Source organism: Triplophysa rosa, linkage group LG6 (genome assembly GCF_024868665.1).
Source record: "Triplophysa rosa linkage group LG6, Trosa_1v2, whole genome shotgun sequence".
NCBI classification, from domain to species: Eukaryota; Metazoa; Chordata; class Actinopteri; order Cypriniformes; family Nemacheilidae; genus Triplophysa; species Triplophysa rosa.
Window position 1 is genome coordinate 11017343 of NC_079895.1, and position 24044 is coordinate 11041386.

General features: G+C 37.8%; 1 protein-coding gene across 2 annotated transcripts in view; it reads right to left on the minus strand.

The window, feature by feature from the left end:
- Window positions 1-485: 485 nt before the first annotated feature.
- Window positions 486-24044, minus strand: part of uggt2 (UDP-glucose glycoprotein glucosyltransferase 2) — a 43188-nt gene continuing 19629 nt past the window's right edge. Inside the window, exons 18-41 of one of the 2 annotated variants that reach the window (XM_057336344.1) lie at window positions 22587-22751; window positions 22384-22507; window positions 22179-22277; window positions 21457-21551; window positions 19986-20195; window positions 18679-18810; window positions 16517-16641; window positions 16352-16447; window positions 14863-14965; window positions 14468-14547; window positions 13568-13757; window positions 12875-13033; window positions 10987-11072; window positions 10098-10182; window positions 9906-9988; window positions 8148-8171; window positions 6354-6455; window positions 6170-6254; window positions 5513-5695; window positions 4642-4802; window positions 4406-4520; window positions 4199-4315; window positions 1695-1860; window positions 486-1257 (exon numbers count right to left, since the gene is read on the minus strand). In XM_057336344.1, coding sequence (XP_057192327.1) covers window positions 1235-1257; window positions 1695-1860; window positions 4199-4315; window positions 4406-4520; window positions 4642-4802; window positions 5513-5695; window positions 6170-6254; window positions 6354-6455; window positions 8148-8171; window positions 9906-9988; window positions 10098-10182; window positions 10987-11072; window positions 12875-13033; window positions 13568-13757; window positions 14468-14547; window positions 14863-14965; window positions 16352-16447; window positions 16517-16641; window positions 18679-18810; window positions 19986-20195; window positions 21457-21551; window positions 22179-22277; window positions 22384-22507; window positions 22587-22751 — 2808 coding nt within the window. In that variant the 3' untranslated portion in view covers window positions 486-1234. The remainder of the gene's footprint in view (window positions 1258-1694; window positions 1861-4198; window positions 4316-4405; window positions 4521-4641; window positions 4803-5512; window positions 5696-6169; window positions 6255-6353; window positions 6456-8147; window positions 8172-9905; window positions 9989-10097; window positions 10183-10986; window positions 11073-12874; window positions 13034-13567; window positions 13758-14467; window positions 14548-14862; window positions 14966-16351; window positions 16448-16516; window positions 16642-18678; window positions 18811-19985; window positions 20196-21456; window positions 21552-22178; window positions 22278-22383; window positions 22508-22586; window positions 22752-24044) is intronic. The other variant, XM_057336345.1, reaches the window with a different exon arrangement.

The following is a 24044-nucleotide window of genomic DNA, read 5'->3' on the forward strand; positions in this document are numbered from 1 at the left end:
CAGCGATTTACCAAAAACCCATGCAAAATCCCTATAGACTTTGGGGCGATGGAACCGGAAGTCTAAATATGCTAACTCTCTTGGTTTGCATAAAAATATGTCATCTCTGAGGGAAGAATGAAAAGACATTTAGAACAGAAGAGATTTTAGCGGCATCTAGTGGTGAGGATGCGAATTGCAGCCAATGGCTCACTGACTCCACCCCTCCCTTTTGAATCACTACAGTGGCTGATAAAGGACCAAGATGTCATCACATTTTCGCTTCTTTGCCGAAGGAGATAACGTATTTACGAAACACGCTCTGTAGAGCAGTTTGTCCATTAAGGGCTACTGTTGAAACAACATGGCGAATTCCATGCAAGGGGACCCGGGGTGTATATAGATAGGCATAGCTCATTCTACAGTAATAAAAACATAACGCTTCATTATGTAAGGATTCCAAAAACAGTCTGCCATAAATTACAGATTATCTCTCTCAGAATAAAAATATCACTTTATTCCTGAGAAAATCCACATCCTTGTACATTCAAGGCATTGTAACAAATGTTTGTATGAGAATGTACACAGAACAAGGAATGTAAAAGCAAAAAACAATACACACAATAGCAATTTAGTGTTCGCACTACGGTAGCATTTGTTGTATCTACTTGACAGTAAGCTCGGTTGACTAAAGCTGTGACTGCAATACAGAATGTATGTTTACTCTGCAGTACTTTATGATTGCATGGATTATGCTGGAAATTGTTCAGATTTCACACCCTTCATACTGTATGTAAACAATGACTTTGAAAGACAAAACATAGTGACAAAATACTGAAACAGTCACATGAAAGGCTTTGTGTAATATACTGCAAAACAGCACATCTGTAGTCTTGAATGAAGGAATGTGCACAGTATCAACATTATTTTCCCTTATAAATATTACATATTATTTATAAACCAGTGCCATTGTAAGATCATAGACTGGTTAAACATAGCTCACAACACAATTTCTTAAATCTTTCCTGACAATGATACAAAAAGCTGTTGAGTGAATTCACCACAGTTTACATAAAAAAATCAGAAAGGTTGATCCTTCATTCAAAATGATATATACATCACCAAAAATGACGAAGTTCTTTAAAAACGTTTATTTTAGCGTATATGCAGTGTAACGGTGTGTTCCGGTGTGTTATGTTATAGAACACATCTCTGTACGGCTGTCAAGTTCAAGCATCTCAGGATGATCTCGCCGCTAAAGTTCGTCCCGTTGAGTGCCTGTTAAAATACACATGATGTTTAGCTACTGCGCTGTAATGACACCACATTGAGTAGATGATCATAGATCTGCAATTTCTGGGTGAACTGTCCTTTTAAACATCAAAATACTGGGCTATATGAGAAACGTCATTATGGACACATCTTTAGATTGGATTCTGTAGTTTAATATTTAGAGTAGCCCGAGTATAAAGACTAGTGTGGCTTATTTAACAGTATAAACAGTAGAGATGTCATAGATGCCACAGTAATGGCGGCCTCTATAGGTTAACATGTGTATTACATGTTTTTTAAAAGGAATTATAATGTATGCGCATACAAATCTTCAAGTATGTTTACAAACAATGCGAGAAACTTGTTATATGCTTGATGTTGTGATGTTAAAAATGGAACAGCATGGTTAATAATTGTTCAATGTTATTGTCGTGGATTCGTACCCGTGGGCCGCGACGATGAGGATGGGCTTTCCTGTCGTCTTATTTTCTCTTTCTGCTCATTCACCTGCCTCAGAAATTGCTTTATCTCATTGTCGTACTTGGACCATTCCGGAACGATCCTTACTGCTGCACTCAGCTTGGGCTCTTTGGTCTTTGGGTTATTGCACTGCAATAAATCAACACAAAGCAAACCATCAGTTTTGGCACCAAAACACTTCCTTGAACGGCAGCCTGTTCAGCCTGTGTCTGGAATGACCTTATTTAATTTCATGAACCCTCTTGAAGTGAAAATTGCCGACGCTATTCATCTATAATAGAGTTTGAAATCAACACTTTAATGACTTGTGAGTCACAAAGCTCATTTTTACACCATAACGGCACTTTCATTGCATCATTGCCACAGGAAGTTGGGAAAGTCGGAGGAGGAATGACACATGAAACTAAAAGCACATTAGGACTGAAAACTTGAGTATGTTTATAATCCACTACTAGATTTCTATGTAAACCTAAAAATCTCTGTAAACCTGTTAATCGTCTGCACGGCAGATGCAAAACATGAATTTTCATTTTTAGTCATGATAAACATTTGTTAAAATTATTTTTTACTTTAATTCTTGTAAACACAAAAGTGTTCTTTCATGGCAAATTAAATCATTAGCAATTTATTGCTGTATTACAACAGAACAAGATAAATGAGAAACACTTTTTATAACGCATATACTGTATATATGAAGAGTTTGGTTCCAAAATGAGATCAATCAAAAATTATGTTTTTCTTGTGATTTATTGTGTTAGTTAGATGTATTTTTTGAGTTATTATGGCTTAAATTAAAACAAACCAACTGCAGTTTGATTGATATTAATTGGAATGCACAATAAAAAACGATTATTTTTAAAAACGGAGTTATCTCATTTTGGAACCAAACTCTTCATATATTGTAAATGGCTTATAATGTACAGATGCTGAAAAAAATAAGAAACCATTTCAAAATTATTTTCAGTTTTCCTGAATTCACTATTTATAGGTATGAGTTTAGGTAAAATGAACATTTTTGTTTCATTCTGTGAACTACTAGAAAATTAAAGCTGGAGAAACAGGTCAAAATAACAGAAAAGATGTTCTGTATTATTTCAGACCTGAAATACTGCAAAGAAAACAAGTTCATATTCACTTTTAAGCAATACAAGAGTAATATTTGTACATGTATTTAGCAAAAGTGATTACCTTGATTTTTATCAGAGTTTTTGTGTCTTGTCATGCTGTCAGTCTTTCACATTGCTGTTGGATGACTTTGTTCAAATCCGATTTTTGTGCAAATCCGATTGCAATCTAATTTCAATTACTAGTGATGCTTTGAAAAAGCATAATTGATTGAACTGTTTTGGTAATATCTGATTTGGTTTCTATTGCAATGACATGGAGCGTTGAACTTCATTAATTGTATTAAGACAACGGCTACTCTCAAATCCGATCTGAGCGGTCAGACTGCAACGGATTTCCAGAAATGCGATTTGAAAAGGATTTCAAACCAAATATGAATTTAGCCTGAAACAGATTTCATGTGATTTTTTGCTGTTCACACTTGCTTAAATATGATCGGATTTCAATCAGATATGCACTACAATCGGATTTGAGGTGACAGTCTGAACAAAGCCTTGAGGTTTGATTTTGTTGAAATTCAACAGACACTGGACTGGAATGGCCACAAAACATCTAGAAATGCTGATTGAATGAAAATTTTGAATGGTCTCTTAATTTTTGTCCACAGTTGTACAACTGTATTATGCTACTAGACAGCAGATAGACTTGTAGTAGTCCATGAATTAATGAACCCTTTCAGTAAGTCTGAATACAAATAAACCTACATACCCCTGGAGCAAAACAGTTTAATGGCTAAACTTGGTACATATAAAAGAGGTGAGAGTTTTGAGTAGAATGACACGGTCAGCATTCTTGGAAATGTGAGCGAGAGAGCAGCAGACCGGAGTCCATACACTGAACCTGTGCTCTGTCTGCTCAGTAACCGATTTCTAAACTCACACCCATTTCCGTGACTACAGTCTCTAATGAGACATTTCCCTCCCCACCTCGCAGGAGCAGCCGGCAGGGAAGGAGAGGGTGTAAATGAGACTACTATTTTTGTCATTCTGTGCATGAGTTAGCCATAGTGGGAATGGAGAAATCTGGATACGATCAGACTGCAGGCACTTTAACCACACATCACATTATCAGGTTTTCAAGGTGCTCTTTTGTAAAACTGTCCCAATAAGTCATGGATTTGTCTCTGCTAAAATGCTAAGCTGTACCAAACATATTGTTGCGTTAAGCTTGAGGATTTAAAATATCTAAACTCTGTAATGTAAAGAAAAACATGCAAAATCAAATAACTTTATTTAAATGAACAGTCACAAATCAATTCATGGTTATTTTTCGTATGCATTGCATTAACAAATTTCAAGATCAGCTCTAGTGAGTTGTTAGTTTATCTTCAATGTATACTAACCAGATCTATGGTCTTGGCAGTCGTCTTGGATTTGTCGTCACACCAGGTTTCGCACCATAGCCACTCCTGAGGTAGGGACTTGATGGCTACTTGATGGATCATGTTGTTGGGAAGGTCCTGTTACAAAAGAAACAGCATTTTATCTACCGTACTTCTCACATTCGTTTCATTTCATAGTGGAAGTGTCCGATGATGTCAGGCACGTACCTGGTCCAGGTTGGATAGACTGTTGGGATCTTGGCTTAAGGCTTGATACTGTCCTCTGAGCCTGTCTCCAGCTGCTATCTTTCGGAATTTCTTTAGGTCCACCACATATAATGCACTGGAAAGTAAAGTCCACAATTACTGAATACATGTCAAAATCATTTTTAACAACGAACACATAGTTAGCGCTTTAGAGAAAAGTGATATTCTGTGATTTCAATGATTTGTTTCTGTCGCACCTGATGTGGTATCTTCTGTGTCCAAGATGGGACGCCCAGTAGCCGGTCTTCCAAAACCGGTAACCTTCCATCTCTTTTCGGCTGTCGCAGAATGGAGTATATCCATACGGCGCGCCCTCTAGATCCAGATCTCTCAGCTCCTTCAAATCCGCCCTGACAATCTGAATATAAAAGCACTTAGCTTCAGAATTCAAAATGAAGAAAAACCACTTTAAACACTTAAAGTAATAGTTCACCCAAAAATGACAATTCTGTCATTATTTACTCACCCTCTTGTCATTTCAAACCTTTATGGCTTTTTTTCTTCCCGCAGAACACAAAAGAAGATATTTTGATGAAAATTGGTTACCGGACAGCACTGGCCATCATTCACTTCTTTTGTATGGACACAAAACCAATGCAAGCGAATGGGGGCCAGTTAACAACATTCTTCAAAATATCTTCTTTTGTGTTCTGTGGAAGAAAGAAAATCATACAGGTTTGAAATGACAAGAGGATGAGTAAATGATGACAGAATCACTTTAAAGGAACAGTTCACTCAAAAAATGGTCGCCATTGACTTTCCAAAATAGGAATAAAATTTACTATGGTCAGTGGGGACCATTTTTGGGTGAACTATTCCTTTAAAGAGGTTCATAAATATGGAAATGTAGAAAATTAGATAAAAATTATATATATTTTGAAGTTATATTGTTTGACATAACACACAATGAAGTGAGATAATAAGACAATAATGTTGACGGTTGGACGTGAGCAACACCACAACATTACAATGTTTAGCTTTTCATTGACTATTTCTTAAACTAATATTCAGTGTATACGAAGCAGATTGCTAGTAACTCATTCTGTGGGTAGCCATGTGTAGGTTCACCTGATCAGCATCAACAAAGATGATCTTGTCCACAGCCAGAGGAAACAGCACATCCAGGAAGAGGATCTTATAACCCCAGATGATGCGCTGCTTTTCTGTCTGCTGGTGAAGCCAGCGAGGCCACTTATACTGAACCAGTTCATACTGGAAACCATATTCCTTCGCCATGTGAGCAATAGTGTCCTGTACAAATACACAAAATGCCTTGGAATACATGTCATTTTACTTTATTAAGCTCATCATGACAATCTATTTATTTTAGGTTCCATGTTGGTGCATGCAAGGTCTGGCGTAGGCAGGCTTTTCACCATCAGCATAAAGTTTGATCCACTTTGCAGCTTGTTTTGGCCAAGAACCGCCCACTCAGACAGGAAGAGACTGTCTGACTGACACGTAAAGTGACCGACTAATGTTTTTTTATGCGACAAATCTGAAATCTCAGACACAAAGCAGAATATTCTTCCTTTTGGGCGGAAAGCTTGTAAAACTGCTACTTGTCAGGAAATGGAAAAAATTGTGTATTTAAAAAAAATGAATACCGTGTTGTCAGAAATGTTGGTTATATACAGTATGGTCAGACACATTATCTTAACATTTAAACAATGTGCAGTAAAGTGCATCACATTATAACCTTAAGTTGTCACATGAAGGGCTTACCTTGAATGAGGGGGAGAGGTAGTTTTTGAGAAACCAGAACTTGACAGGGGTTGTCGTGTGTTGAAGGACAGAGAGCATCGTAATTCTATAACAGGAAAAGGAAGCAGCACAAGGCACGCAAGGATGAAATACAGAGCTGACGTGACAGTGTGTCAGTATGTTTTCATACACGTGGGTGTCTTACCTAAGGAAGCGCTCGTATAAATGTCCAGAGGCCACAGAGAAGATGTTGAGGACATCTTTCTTCTTCTGGTCTCCTTTGTCCACACTTGGGACACCTGCAAAGCTGTAAGACACACAAACTTCTTTTAAAACCGTGACCAGATTAAAGACAAAATGCGAGTACAGTGAAATGAATCCTGTGATGTATTTATTCGGTCACATTTGCAGGCACAGCATCAGAGCTGTTGTGCCGTGTCCTGCGAATGTCATGACAGGAATACGTAAACTACTAGTTGTTTACTGTCATGACTCGGCTATTGTAGTATAAAATATATATAATGTATATATCCTATTGCTGGTGACAATATCTTGATCACAAATATACACACTGATATGCATTCATACACATACTCTGATGATTGCCTTATTTCCTCCTTATTTACTCAACTAAACCATAACAGCTACACAAGAAGCATTAAGACGAATAATAAAAACAATCAAAATTTCCTAACATGGTCCACTGGTTAAAACGGGTCAGTGCTGTGCTTCAGGCAGAGTTGTGGAAATTGCAAAGTCTCTCAGTCAGAAAAAATAATAATCAGGTTTACATTTACATTTACATTTAGTCATTTAGCAGACGCTTTTATTGAAAGCGACTTACAGATGAGGGAAACAATGGAAGCAGGTTTAATCGCTGAATAGCTTCAACAAGCACCTCAATTTAACCAACAAGACCGAGCATTGCCTTTACCCAACCAAAAAACAATCTTCATAATGTTTGCAATCCATGACATACAGTTCCCCAAAAATGCATCTTTCAGCAATATTTGAAAATGCATGAATTTCATTGGACAGAAAACAAAATATCAAGAACGTAGAACTAACTCGACATTGTTATGGATATGAAAGGTCCAGTGTATGAAATTTAGCGGCATCTAGTGGTGAGGTTGCGAATTGCAACCAATGGCTCACTCCACCCCTCCCTTTTGAAGCACTACGGTGGCTGACACAGATATCGCCACGTTTTCTATAAGGAGATAACATATTGATGAAACGTGCTCTGTAGAGCAGTTTGTTCATTCAGGGCTACTGTAGAAACAACATGGCCAATTCCATGCAAGGGGTGTATGTAGATAGTAATAGCTCATTCTAAGGTAATAAAAACATAACATTTCATTATGTAAGGTACACTTCTTTATACACCTCTGAAGACATAGTTATATATCATATTGCATTCTTTAGGTGTGCCTTGAGTGTCCAAATTCATTGTACATGTGAGATATTGTCAGTAAAGGAAACTTAGTAACCCTTCTTTTTTTACAAGATTAAGACAAAGCCTAAATTATTAGACTTAATATTATACATACTCAACAACTCAACAGAAAATATATGTTATGAAGATGATCAGATTCCTAAAGACCTCAGCCTACATCCCTGCCACACGAAAATCAAGAGCCATCTGTAGCTTTCAACAACCACTCTAGCCAAGATCTCACCTACTGCTGCCTCTGCATACATATTCACATTAAAGCGGATTTATATTTGATTTAAGTAACAAGCTTTACACCATGAAACAGCGTATCGCTTTCAGAGTTACATACTTTCAAAATACAGTGAGGTTTGTCCAACAAACGGAATCAAGGAGATTAAATTGCTGAGTAAGAACAGAGGTTTTCCAACGACTTTGCAAACCTTTCCAAAATCAAGCCCTTCACTAAACGCAAAGTCACTGAAAGACAAATTACTGCTTACAAACAGAAATTCTTCTGTGTCATTCACTTGAGACAGAAAAAGTGCAACAAAATGTAGAGATTACCTTTTCTCCAAAGAACTCCACACACTTCACAAAGACAGCAAAAGAGACAGATCACAAAATTGTATTAACATAGCTGTTAAACACCAGAGCCCACATAGATTATAGTGTTTTCAGAATAATAGTCAGCAGAATGCACTGCACTGTTGTATAACTGAATACATTTTCAAATATGCCAAAATATTTATAGCTCATGTATGGAGAAAGAAATGTTCAGAACTTTGTAAAAACAGATGTGCAATTTGTGAGGAAATCTGCAGCCGTTTACAAGCACAGATTGTAGGGGTGTGACGAGACACTTATCCCACGAGACGAGACACGAGACTGAGTTCACGAGAACGAGACGAGATTTTCAGACTTTTTTATAGAAATCCTCAATGATTAAATATTTAGGGGAAAAAGTCTTTTATTCACCTTTAAAACACAAAATGCAAAAATGTAGGCATTATAAAATCATCTTGTACTTTATGAAACAAATTAAACTTCTATTTTAATGAATTATATTATGCAGTAATAAACAATATGTAAACACTGCAAAATGTTTTGTCACAAACTCAACTGACAGGCAATAATTGCATAAAAATGATGCTTTGTTTTCTTAACAGGTGCAGCTTTTAGTAAAGAGCTATGGTTTGTTTCTCTATGTGCTTTTTGCATAGTGCTCGTGTTAGCAGAGGTGACGATCATATCACACTGCCAATCCTCCTTCCTCCACTGACTGAACCCTCATAGCCATCATGTTTTATGCGAACATTGCACATATGTAAGAGACAGATGATCCGTTTTTGAAGAGGTTTGCCTGTGAATGTATTTAAAATAACGTAATAGCACTCCCAAAGTATTGCTGGCAGCACGAACCGCCGTAAGCGCTAGTGCTTAATGCGCGAGGCGCTGCAGACGCGAGGGAAGGTTGAAACCCATACGTCTAGGGCGTGTTTACATAGAGAAACTATGGGAAAGTAGCGCAGCAGGATGGAAAATCACATTGTCTATATGAATGGCCGGACCGTTATAGTGAGACTAATCGGATCTCGTCACACCCCTAACAGATTGCATGCGGGCTTATTCACATATGCAGAGCTCTTGCAGACTATCGTTCTGTTAATGCAACACCATGACTTTGAGATGATTTTAGCAGCGTTCTCCAAGCCTGTTTTCCAAGGTACCACATAAAAAGTGATAGTAAACCTGCAAAGTTTGGCCAATGTGCATCACATACTTGAGGTGACACCCTTTCCAAAGCCTGGTGAGCTACGGTATACATATACAGAAAGCATCCTAACTGTCTGAAGCCACAAAAGACTTTACGTAACAACTCTACTTACAGCAGTGGTTCTTAAACTTTCTTGGTCACACACCCCTTTAAACCCTTAAAAAAATCTGGTTCCCCCCACAAAACATAATTACGGGCGTGCCCCACACTTTGAGAACCACTGAGTTATAGTGTCTTTTACAAACATCACACATGTAGCACACTCCACATGAAGCACACTAGAGACTCGACTAATGCTCACAGCTGATTCCAACAGAGTTGCTATGCTAATGACTTTTAAAACAGACATTTTTAATAATGAGCTATTTTGATTGCTATTTTGGCTAAAGTAAGGTATCTCAGAAGGCAGCCGATTTTGCTGTTTACCATTTGGAATGGGCTTTGTGTCTAGAAGGCGTGTATGATACATTGTTTAAATGCTGTTTAGATAGACAGCACACTGGGTTTTGCAACGGAGCGTAGTGTGCAGCTTCCAAAGTCCGACTCGCCTTGTTATGGAGTCCCACAGCCCTTTGGATTCAGTTTCTTCACTTAGCAGATCTTCATTGAGTTTGTCTGGTTTCTTTTGAACCTAATATACAAAGAAAATGAATTTTCATTGTTCACCTTGGTTGGTGTTGTACAGAGAAGCATATAAAATGGACGGTCATGAATGGATTGAGTGCTACTCAAACACTTACTCTCACTTTGATGATCTTGCTGTGGAAGCTGTTAAGTACCACGATGACATCACCAGCATCGGCAGGAGAGTCTGTCCCATCATGCCTAAAACACATGATATCGGTTTCTTCACTGAATTCTAAAAAAAAACTAGATTTCAACTTGATTTGAATCTCCTGAAGGAAGTGCTTGTGCTTGTTAGTGGTGACAGAAAAATAGCAAAAGGTTCAGTAAAAGCTGTAAAATCTGTAAACTTCAATACAGATGAGTGGAGGTAGCATATGCTTTATGCTAATATGCTAAATCGTTCTTTTTGAATTTATTGCAGAAAATGAAGAAGAGGAAGAAGTGGAAGAGAGAATAGCAAGAAACGTTTGACTGACCCTTTTTTGTTTAAAGTTGAAAGAAAGAGGTTAAAGAAAAAAAGCGTGTTAACTTTAAAGCATGATAAAAGTGCCGTTAACTTCAGGCCCTGTAAATGAAACCCTGGAACCATTAGGTTTCACTTTCTAAGCTGAGAATACAAGTGAATTACACACTGAAGAAACACTGCCTTTCCTTCTGTTTAAAAGTCAGTAGTGTGTGTGTGTGTGTTTAAGATTCACACACACACACACAGTTGGTATCGTGTTGTGCCAGACCACAGAGTGTATGAATAATCATACTGACACAGTGCATGTGAAAAATGACACTTTCTAACTTTAACTTGCATGAATGAGGTATACATTTTACAGTCTTTACAATACTTTTAAAAGAAGCCGCAACTGTGCTGCCATAAAGAACTGCTAAAACAGGCAGAATCTTGACATTGAGGAAATATATTAAAGATGACATAAACAGCCTAAACCTATAGTTTCAAATGCAATGCATTTCTTTATCTTGAGCAATATTTGAGGAGAAAACACTCACGCTTGTATTTGATATATGTCCTCGGAGCGGCCTTCACGCAGCCTCAGGATACAGGCGCCTGGGTTGGCCTTCAACTGGAAATAACCCTGTATCACACAGAGGACCAGAAGCCTTTAATACCAGGACAAATGTGAACTAGTCTTTATATAAATGCATACATTATATATTAAGCTGCAATCTGTAACTTGCCTCCCTATCGCCATTTGAAGCATAAAATCGCAGATTACTGTCAAATTGCATGCTATTTTTTTGCAAAATCTGACCTTAAAGTTAAAATAATAAATTATTATTATAAGGTTACCTTTGTGAATGTAATTTTTGGGAGGATCTATTGACATAAATGCAATATAAAATACATAACTATGTCTTCAGAGGTGTATAAAGACCTTACGTAATGAAGCGTTATGTTTGTATTACCTTAGAATGAGCTATTTCTATCTACATAAACCGCGGGTCCTCTTGCATGGAATTGGACATGTTCTACAGTAGCGCTAAATGGACAAACTGCCCTACAGAGCACGTTTCATGAAGGGAAAACATGATGACATCTTAGTCCTGTGTCAGCCACTGTAGTGCCTCAAAAGGGACGGGGAAGGGGTGGAATAAGCTGTTGGTTGCAGTTCGCAACCTCAGGGCTAGATGCCGCTAAATTTTGTACATTGGACCTTTAAGTGATTTTACTTCATGAAAGTTGCCTTGATACATATTTTTCAGCTTTAATATTTGTAATGTGTGGTAACTGTTTTATAAAAGCATAAGGTACAAGCGGCTGTGCTTTATTGTGAATAAATCATGGCTGTAGTGCGTCTGCATAAATAAACATTTTAATTTAACCATCATGTCCTGTTGGCTTCCTTAAGACTACACTGCTGTAAAAATGATGTACACCACTCATTCCTTCTCATCTCTCTTTTCTCTAAGAGTGATGTTTCCAAACTGGTCCTATTCCCCTCTCAATGTCTTCAAGTCATCTCTCCTATACGCATATACACTGAGGCATAAATCTGGCACCATTGGCATTCCACCAAATTCAGGCAGGCTCAGGTTACCCCATTTTTCAAAAAACCTCCTCCTCCTCCTGTTTGGCTACATCAGATTATCCCATCAACCCACTCAGAAAAAGAAATTAGCAGTATTGCTATGTGTTGCCTTGCTGCACTTCTATTATCATTCTCATTTTTATGTTTTACTGTAAAATGTAATTGTTCTGGTTTCAGAACCCAAACAGAACATTGACTTAAAAATCACAGAACATTTCTTGTCAAAACGATTCTTTGTGGTAATTGAATTCAACTTGTATTAAACCAGGAATATTACCCCCAAAATTAGAATTTGCTAGAAATCACAGATTCGTACTGTCCAATGCTTGGGGTTTATAATGTGATTTTTATTGACCACATATGCCTTATTGTATTTGTGTTATTTTTATTTTCCATTTTTTGTTGAAATGTCATGTGCATATATCTGAACATGATTGTGAGCAAATATTTGGGTGTTCTTTCTGATGTGTGATACCAGTACCACTGTCGTTATTGTGTTACTGTATTGTTAAATGCAAAAAAAAAAGAAAATCACAGATTCCTGAAGTTATAACTCTAGACCGGGGGTTCTCAAACTGGGGGCCCCAGGATGGATCCAGGGGGGCCACCGATTTTGTGGCATTTTATGAAATATAGAAACTTATCATAGATTATATGCAATCAAACATCAGGAAAATAAGACCACCAACCAAAAAAATTATGTTCCAGCATTGTTTAACTGAATATGTTTTTGGTTTAATTAAAATTCTTTATTTTATTTAGGGGGTCGCAAAGCGATGCAAATGGGGCCTTACAACAAAAGTTTGAGAACCACTGCTCTAGACGACAGAAGATGAGAATGAACTCACCAGGTTGGCCATGACGATGGTGTCGTGCATGAGGGGTTCGCGTCTCATGCCCAGTGTAAACTGAAGTCCTCTGGGAGGCTGACCTGTGGACAGGTCAAAACAATGACCCTCCAAGAGCAGGTACTCCAGTTCGTACTCCGCGTTCACTACACCGCTGACCTGAAAACAGACACGACACGATTCCTTTCTTTTTATTAGAAACCACTTTATTTATCCACATCTGTCTTGCCGATATTAAACACGCTTCTTTCCAAAGATGTTTGGCTGAGTGGGACAGCATTCATTCAGTTATAATGAAACAAATAAACACAAAACTGACATAAAATAGGAAATAAAAAAGTGAAATTACAAAGTACAGAGTGCAATAACAAGAAACCTTAAGATAACCACAGCCCAGGGTGAGGAGAAGCAAAGGGAATGTAATAAAACAGAGCGACTGGCTACAGTGTGTTTATATGACTACAGCATTAAGAGGAGTTATGTCAGATATTACTTCAGAAACTTAGTGTACATCTCATTTGAACTGTGCTATGTATATCTGCATTATCTAGATCAACCATGTAACCGTATCAACAATGTAAAAGCCCATTGTGTTGACCACTACTAAGACATTTGTATCACTATCCAGAAAAGCTAACAAAGATACATTCGTTCAAAACACCTCAATATTGCACTTAGACTCAAAATGTATACCTCCTGCAGGTGGATGTTGTCAAGATCGTACGGGCTCCTGACCGCCTCTACCATCCAGCTCTCCGGGGTGATCATATTGAGGGTGAGCAGAGGGGATTCTGGGATTTCAGTAAAGCGAGCCATGGGGCCAGGGGAAAGAGAGTCGTTGCCAAAGAAGGAAACATCCGACTCCAAAACAAATCGATAAAAGCTGCAAGAATAACAATAACAGACATTGATTTGATATGTGATTTGTGGAAATTGCTGGGCATCAGTAATATTCAAACTGAATACTTCTAATCATGGCTTCTTTAGAAACCAAGTATAATGTTTTTTTTATATGAAAATAACTTAACTGGACTGCAGTAAAGCCAGCATATGACTGCGCTTGCAAACTGAATGTCACATAAACCATTCACATTCATCTAAAACAGTGTTAAAATTCAATGTGAACTCCATCACATCACATGTGAATGCAGATGGGCCATCTTAAATTAGTGCCGTTGTGCTAAAATATCTTTTATCACCTTTTTTATACTTAAATGAATAGTTCATAAATGAAATGTGTTCCATTAAACTAACTGTAATACTCTATACACGACTATACGTGAGAAAACATTGAGCTTTATCAAGACATCCAATTGATTTAAGAAGCCCCTGACCACTAAAGGCGGTCCAAGTGTGCATTAAAAGTTATAAAAATCACAAACCTGAGAATCGTACTGCTCATTCTGCATTCTGACCTGACATTTAACATTTTAATGATTAAAGCTAAAAAAAACAGCATTAGGAGAAACACAAAAGCAAGGTGAAATCTGCAAAACAGCACTAGCTCCTGTATGTGCTCTGTGTGTTTTTGTGTTCGTGTGTGTGTCCCTTGACTCTCTCACAGCTGAAGTTTAATTAAGCTCTTGCTCTCACCTCTTCAGGGGCATCTCAGACAGCTTGGCTCGACAGTTCATGAACACCTGCACTTTCATATTGACCACTTGACCAAGCACCTGCCGCACACACAGAGGAGACAGGCCGGTTATTAACCACACACAACAAACAACAACATTCAGGAGGGTGGGTTCGAGGCCAAGGTCCAGGTCACGCTCAACCGAACTGTGTTGACAACAGCCTCTCGCTATTATTTGAAAGTTCCTTAGAGGACGTATTGTAATACGCCTGGGACTGGACATGTTATGGTGACCAGAGTTTTTCAATGAATGCCAAAGCTGCAGGCAGCCCTAGTAATGAATCACAGCACACTGTACATTCCTGCCTTGAACCACGCACCCTAGCAGACTCAACGACAGAGAAAATGTACATACAATCAATAAGGGAGCCAACTTCTGTGCGTCTCTGCTGAGAGGATCCACGATGGCAACAACGTCATAGAAGACCTCATCTTCCCGCTGGGCTAGATGAAGAACGCTGTTACAAGATACAGCAATAAATTACATTACATGTGATGTAAGTTGTGTAAGTGAAGTAACAGATATGGCCAGTAAAACATGCAGAAATGCATGGCATAAATAATTGACAGGAGCTGATCAGAGCCACGGCAACCCATATGACTGATGGGGGTGGATGGGTTAGGCTTATGTAAGGATATGCAGGTGACTCACATATTTATTAAGTGAGAAATGCACCAACTGATTCAATGAGTGAATAAGCAATTGATTATTTGAATATTTAATTGAAAAAAGATACTTAGACATGGCCACCTGACATTGCTATCACCATTATGTAGTGATATGGCGCTGTTGGAACTTTACATGAAAAAAACCCAGATTTTTTCAATCTGGTCCTCTATTTTACGAGGGGGCTAATGCGTATAAATTCACACGATACGAATTGTACAAAAACATACGATTATTAGAAAAAAAGCAATCCTGAAGCCCCTCCCCTAACCCCACCCCTAAACTACATAGGGCTGGGACGATATATCGCGATTCACACTAATTATACCTGTTTTGGGGCGATTCTGAAATCAGAAAGTCTTCGATTCTGTGTTTTATGCACAGCTCTAACGTGATCTACAGCTCTTTGATCAGTAGGAAGTACTGCTCAATCTAAAATCACTACAAGATTTATAACGCGCATTTGAAAAAGCAACACTCGTCAAACATCATCATTATAAATATACGTTATTATCATGAAAATCCCTGAAAAGTTTTGAAGAAGGGCGAAAGAATATGCCCGTTGGCATTTCCTGGAACTACGTGAGTTTCTGTGCGAGAGCGCCCTCTGGCTTTCGGATGTGGCTGCATTTAACCGTAATTCATTGAGAAACTCCGCGTACGAATTGTACGATATATTGTCCAAGCCCTACCCTAAACCTATCGTCACTGACGTTAAAGCAAGTCATATTAAAACGTACGAATAAAATAGTAAAAGTTGATATGAATTAATCACCATGTAAAACAGTACAGATTCCCATGAGATTGTGTTGGCAAATTTTTTCAATAATTTAACACCGTGTTGTCAACGCTGACCAGCTCTTTTGTTTAAATATTTGCAAAATCCTCAGACAAACATGAAGGGTGACCAATGGCAATGATTTGTGAATAAAAATCATGAAAATGGAGTTACAATGGTTCAGTCCAACAGAGACGGTATGTAGCTTACATCTGCAACTGTTATTTTTTTTCGAGCCCAAATATGAATGTTATTAAATAATTTAGAGAAGACCATATGCAAGTCCCCCAAAATATTTATACTCCAGTTAAGCAGCAATATTACCAAAATCTAAAGTACAGTAATAAAGTATTCCTGCAAAATGAGCCCATAACAGAAAAACTTTGGCTTAGCACTGACCTGTGTTTGTCTTTCAGAAGTTTGACATCTTTTCTGGCCTCTCCCTTAGGTGCTGCACTAAGGAGGGCGTCCACTTTCATGACAAGATCACTGGCCCTGTAACATATGACTGATTAGAGAACAAACACAACTCTAGATTTGTTTTTGAATGAAACAAGAGTGTACTTTTGGGTGTCCAAGTTCATCTGCTTGATCTTGGCTTTGATCTTTTCCGATGAAGTGCGAAGAGTGATCTTCTCAAGCAAATGGAAATCATCCACGCTGAACTCTTCCTCAAGTAGACCCAGAATCTAGAAAATACGTTAACCGTGTTATAGGTGAGGGAATAAATTGTGCGATAAAGCAAGGAGATCAAGACAGATGCAGAGAATAGAGACAACTGAGACGGGGGGGTGGGGGGGGTGTGTACACACATTAGGAACACACTGCATCCATTTATAGCGTTGTTTATTTTCGCACGTTGCATGCATTGTTTTAGCACTCAACTCGCTAAAGGGATTATGTAAATTAGATAACGGCACAAATGGCCAGCAATTTTGTGCTGAACGCAATTTTAAAGGCATAATTCCTGACCTTGGAAGCTGGTTCTTAGCACTAGACTGATGCAGAAGAACTGGTATATATCTGGTATGTATGCTGTATACTGAAACTGTAAAGCAGCACCAATGCAATTCTGGTACCTTTATTATTTGAAAGTGCACAAGACTACATGCATGTGGATATAAACCTGGTTATACACTGGTCCAGCATTTCCGGTTTCATTTTTATTTTTCACAAATTAAGCTTTAAAGATGTTCATTTAACGTTATAATAAAGTTGGGGGAAAAATGAAACAGGGAGTCAATCTGGACCAGAATGGTTTGTAAGATTAACATTTTAGCATTTTGTCAAAAAAAAACCCCTCTTAACCGCAATAACGGCAGAACATTAATAATATCAGGCAAACTGCACATTTTGTGCTATACAAAGAATATATGTATCAAAGCCTAATTACTGTAGAAAGAAGTTATGTTTGCACTGTAAGTCTGACCACAGTTTGAATTTTTTCTACAATCCTCAACACGGCTCTATGTCTATATGAAAGACGTGGTAATCTGTATGCACATCAACAGAAGACCATTTTAATGCAAATCAAATCAAGGCCACCTGCCACAGCTCATCTCTTTGCCAGATGGCCATTTCTTTCAAACACAGCATGATTTGGTTTCTAACCCTGTAAAAACATTTGCTGTCACCTAGGCTTTACAAATCTGCATGTTTCACCCTGAATACACCTTTTAACCCAGAAAATGAAATCTAATCACTTCTCAATTTCCTGTTAATGTTTTTTGCATCAGACCATCTCATTACTGTAAACAAACTCTCAACGCAAACGACTGCATTTAACCTTTTACGGTAACGAGCTCGCGCCAATTAAACTTAAGCCAAGAGAAATTACCCGAAAAATGAACTTTTTTAAGTATAAATACTTAACACAGGGGTGATACAACAAACATGTATGATAAAGTTATGATTGTTGTGCTGATATTATAAAATTACCTCACATTGCTTGCTTGAACTGTTTCTCTATATTTTTGCCATAAATCATTATTATTAGTCACCCTTTATGTTTGTCACTGGGTTTTGCAAATATCTAACCAATAAAAAATGTTATGTTACCCAACCTTAATATATAATTATATCCATTATTCAACAAAATCCAGAGATCAGAATCAGAATCAGAAGAGCTTTATTGCCAAGTGTGCTTGCACACACAAGGAATTTTCTTTGGTGTTGGAAGCTTCTAGTACAGACATTCAACACAATGACAATACAATATAATACGATTTACAGTCTAAAAGATTCTAAATTGTGCATATATAAAATAAATATCAAGGTGAGATCAAGGTGTTATGGAACCACATTTCTTTCTGGACAAATTCTGATGTTCACTTTCGTGTGTGTTTGAGGACGATAAGAAACGACAGTCCTGCATCAGTCTGTATCCCGCTTTGTGCTCATCTGTCAACAATGACACTGCTGAGAAAGGGCAGCTTTATGAAACTTCATCAGTTCTACGTGACCTCTGCCCCCTGCAGCACTTGAAGCTATAGAATTAATGCCAGGCTTTATATCTTTCTCCTCCTCTCCTCACAGGTGAGGACAAGCCGGGCAGACCGCTTAATACTGAGTCGACAAAAACAACGAGAGCAGCCGGTAAGACCTTGCAGTTCAGACTATTTATCACCCACATCGGCGGTACATACCACTTATAAATGATTTCATAACTCCTATGGAAATTTTCTTTAGGTGTTTTTACAAGAGGAGAGCGTGTTTGCGAATCTCACCCGGCCGTCGCTGACCACAGCTCTCTGTCCTGCTTTCAGCTTCAATACATCCTTACAAAAATTCTGCTGGCTGTGGAGAAAATCGACTTCCATTGTGTTGAACGTCTTCTCAAAGGCATCCTGGTCCATACCCTACAGGAGATCAAAACACACATGTAACTTTGGTTGCAAAAAATGCAGAAGGAACAAAGTACCGGCTCATTAGCTTGTTTTTTGATAACACTGCAATGAGGAAATATTCAATCCATAAGTTATTGACAACTAAAGGAGTACATTTGCAGAAGTGCGGTCTTTTCCGTATTTTGAGTACAACATTAAATTGGCTAGCCTATGAAAAATGTGTCGCCACAGGAAACCGTACAGTGTTAATCAATCATTAAACATTTTCATTTATCAGACTCGTAATTAAAAATGGCTCCAATGTCGATAACAAATCTCGGGTGTATGTGCTTTGCAGAGTCAGATTTTTAGGTTTCCAACATTTGGTCCTTATGAGAGGAGAAAGTGCTAATATCAGCACAACACGTCTCCTTGCCATCCAATAACAGAGCCATAACAGGGCTCAGGCATATTTCTCAGGGTACCAAGCATCTCTCTTTTTGCCTTTCTTTAACTAACAATAAACCCTATGCAAGAGCTGGGATGGTTGGAAATAAACAGAGAGAGGAGGAGAGAGAGAACAACATAAGAGGAAGAAAGAATCAAAGAAAGGCTCTCTATGTGCCTGACAGATCCATCAATCTTTCTGAGAATTGCAATACTGTGTCGATGAGTCCCCAGATTCAAAGCGGAGGGGTTCAAGGTACAGGGCAGCCATTCCCAGAATGCAGTTTTGTGCGAGTCTGACAAAATTATGTGTGGTCGAGCGGTTTCAATTGAGAGGCAGAGGGGCTGTAATCTTGTGTCATGTTTTTTGTGGTGATGTCTGGAAGTACCTGTAAACGTTGTGTATCGGATCTGTTTTTTGAAGTAGTAACCTCAAGATCCTTTCAGTTTTTTTAATCTGGAATTTTATAATTGATACACGTTTAGAAGTGTGTGTGTGTATATATTTGCTTTATATATTTTGAAATTTTAATTTTACAGTGGACTACTCCTTTAAAACCGAATAACAGGAGAAAACATGCTATTTCAAAAGGCATAATATATATATATATATACAGTATATATATATATCTATAAAATAAATTGGTAAGGACACGAGAAAAGAACAGGGAAAAGAACAGGTGTCTCAAAATACATTCGAGTCTGAATCTTCCACACGTAATTCCACATTATTAAGACACTACATTTCACACTCCACTGACCTGTATAAGTAAGTGCTTAATCTTGGTGCCCTGATTGAGGAGCTCAACGTTTTCCTCTTTGAGGAGTTTTAGTGTGAAGTCGAGCGTGTTCTTGTTGCTTTGGGTGAGGAGTGATGCCCAGACAGCTCGGTACAGAGCGCTGTTGTCCTCCGTGGGCTTTCCGCTGGGGTTACTGATCACACCGATTCGACAGCTGGAGCAGCTGGATTTCTGCAAGCAAATACAGTGGATTTGAAACTCTCACATAAAACAGAACACAACAACAGAATATTGTGCTTCTGAATGTGTTCTGGATGATATAACAGAAAAATGTACTAATTATAGCATAAGGCTTTATGTTACAGTTTACATTTTGATATGTTTAGAATAGTCTTGAATAAAAAACATGTTTTGTGACATAAGAAATGACATATTTTAGTACGTCTCTCTTATATACCTATATAAAAGACTTTATTTTCTTACAACATATACATGTAACATCAACATACAGCGCACCATATGGAAAACATTTTGTGCATACCCGTAAACGAAAACATTCAGCAATATCCAAAAACCTCCAAAATCTGTTCAGTGTAAGTCTAACATCAGACATGGAAAATTATAAAATTGTTATAAATTGAGAAAATGCGATTAAAATACATTTTCTGATTAAAAATGTATGATAATACATACATGTGTGCGATCAGGAAATTATTCCTATGGTGTTGCTTAAAGCCAACGTTCACCCCAAAATTAAACCCTTGACTTCATTTACTCATCCTGATGTTGTTCCAAATCTGTATAAATCTCTTTGTTCTGATGAACACAGAGAAAGATATTTGGAAGAATGCTGGTAAACAAACTGGTCTTGGCCACCATTGAGTAGCACAGTAGGAAAAATTACTTTATACATTTCTTTGTTCTGTTGAACACAAAAGAAGATATTTTGAAGAATGTAGGAAAGCAAACAGTTCTGGAGTACTTTTTTCTACAATTGACATTTTTCCTACTATGGTAGTCAATGGTGGCCAAGAACTGTTTGGTTACAAGAATTCTTTCAAATATCTTTCTCTGTGTTAATCAGAACAAAGAAATTGATACAGATTTGGAACAACTCGATGGTAGGTAAATGATGAGAGAATCTTTATTTTTTGGTGAACTGTCCCTTTAAAGTTGCTTTAATGCTAAACAGCCAGCTAATTACAACACTTGTGCACCGCTTAGATTGATTAGAAATAAATAATAAAAATATCATATGTATGTTTTTACCTCATTTGTTTGCGAACTAAAGGCAATCCACAGCACTTCATATCAAAATCTATCTATTAAAACATCACTTAGCATTTTTTGTAGCTTGTTCATTACCCAACACCACAAGAATGCTCTTGAAGATGAATTGCTCTCAAATAAATTACAACGATGTACGTGGCTCTGTAAAGATGATGTTTCCTGTGGATACAGCTAATTGGAAATAAAAACTGCAGTAGTTCACCATATGTTTCAAGGCGTTCCGCAGCAACAGCCTCCCAGAGGCCCGTTCAATATCCGCAATAATCCACATGGTCACCCCATACACCACCTCCTCCTCTACAGGAGAACAAAAACATGACAATATTGCACTTCTGAAGAATGTCTGGGCTAAAAGAATTTTGCAGTGCAGTAGAATGTGATGCATTATATTGTGAGGTATTACATGTTTGAGAAAACCTTATTGAACATCAGACGTTGTCACTGTATATTATGCTAACAGTAGAAGAAGTGCATCAACAAACACTTCATCAGTGGCTGCTGCTTTATGAACTCAAGCTGTCTAGATAAAGATGAATGACATGAAATAGCAGGCTAGCTAGGCGGTAAAAGAACAGTGTTCCGTTTTAGTGTCCCGTGTGAATGGCTATGCATCTTCTGTGCTGACTGTGCAGCAGCTATAAATTAGTAAAAAGATGCAAGAGATGATGACCGATCACAATTTAGTATGCACATTGATGTAAGCGAGAAGACCAAGTGGAATTTACACAGCTATAGCAATGCTGTCATCGCTGTCAATCAAATGTTGAACACTACATTAACGCAGGCCAACCAAACGTTTTCAATACATAAACTTAATGTAAAAATCTACGATAAATGCTTACAATAAAAATCACACAAGTACTGCAGTAAGTGTTTTATACAGAATTGTGTAAAAACAATTTCAACAATCTCCCCCTGACTTACCGTCTCTGATGAAATACTTCATTCTTTTAGAAACAACTGCTGTTTTGTCCCTGGAGTCCAGGTAGGAGAACATAGTGGTGTCATGCCATTCATCAGCAACTATTCGTACAATAATAAAATAAATAATCAAAACGTTCCATAAGAAAGGATATGAATTGAGGCAGTGATGTAACAGTGACAACATCTGAAATGAATATAGTATTACCTGGTGAGGCAGTGAAATCCAGATATCTCCTCTCAGAGCTCAGAATCAGCGGGTTGATGCGAGGAACTATATTGGCCTGCTCCATCAGGAAGTCCACCACATCAAGACTCTCAGTGATCTGACCCTGTACAGGACAAGAAACAAACATTCGGTCAACACTGGCTTAATCCTAGTTTGCATATTTCCAGATTTAAGTACTTTACCATGAAGACAGCTCTCTGGAAAAAGTTGGTCGTTTCCATGATGCGCTGCAGTATAATTGTTTCCAGCTCATCAGGGTCCATCTCTTCACTGCTGAATGGAACACCATTAAACAGACCCACCGGTAGGGCTGCTAAACCACTCTTCCTGTAAAACACTCCTCCAACCTAAAGCAACACATCATATTATTCAAAGCATTATTCTTCCACGTTTCACCATTTTTAGATTGTTTTCAATTTGCATATAAGCGAAAAAGAGGTACGGACGATGCAGTGGCTTGTCTTCTGCATTGTCTACTTCAAAATTTGGATATTCCTGGAACTTATGCTAGACTTCTTTTTATCTACTTTAGTTCTGCTTTCAATTCAATCCAGCGTCATCAGGTAATTAAGAAACTACAGGTCTTGCAAGTTCCATCATCATTAATTTACTGGATTTATAGTTTTCTGTCTGATAGACCGCAAATGGTAAAAGTGGATAATTTATTATCACCAACTATTGTCCTTAATAAGGGAGCACCCCAGGGGTGTGTATTAAGTCCATTTCTCTATTCTCTTTACATGAATGACTGTCAGAGCTCATTTACTACTACCCATTATTTTAAATATGCAGGCGATACAGTTATTCTTGTGTTGCTAAATAATAAGGATAATGAAACTTTTTTTGGACTATAAACGTTCTATAACAGATTTTGCACATGGTGTGATGATCATTTTCTCCACCTTAATATCTCAAAGACTAAAGAAGCGATTTTCTGTTCTTTAAAATCACTGACCCATCCTAGTATTACTATCAATGGTGAAATATGTGAAAGGGTGATCTATCTATCTCTATCTATCTATCTATCTATCTATCTATCTATCTATCTATCTATCTATCTATCTATCTATCTATCTATCTATCTATCTATCTATCTATCTATCTATCTATCTATCTATCTGTCACGGTCCCACCGTCTTGTTTATGAAATTCTAGTCGTGTGGTGGGATCGGGGCAGAGTCCTTAGGTTATGTGTGGAGAGAAACATATTGTTGTCCGTTTGACAATAATATACGTTCTCTCCAGTGTCTTGTCATTGGTCCCATTCCTCTCGTTTCCTCGTAATCTTTCCCTGAGTGTTTAATGTCTCACACCTGCCCCATGTCGTTATCCCTCGTTTGTGTTTCCTATAAATACCCTCTTGTTTCTTTGTCTTGTGCTCGTGCATTGTATGTATGTGGTTGTTCTCGTGTCCTACGGTCCTTGTTCCTGTGCTACTGTGTTTGCTGATGTTCCTCGTTTCCTCCCGTGTCTCTTGTTCCTGTTATCATTTGTTGTAGTAAGTGTTAGTTTAGTTTGTCAAGTGTTTATTCAGTCTTGTGTTTAGTCAGTCTTCGTTCTGTGCTTGTTTATTATTTCTTGTTGCTGTTTTACCCCATCGTGGGTCCTTGTTTTGTGTTGTTTAATAAATATCTTGTTTA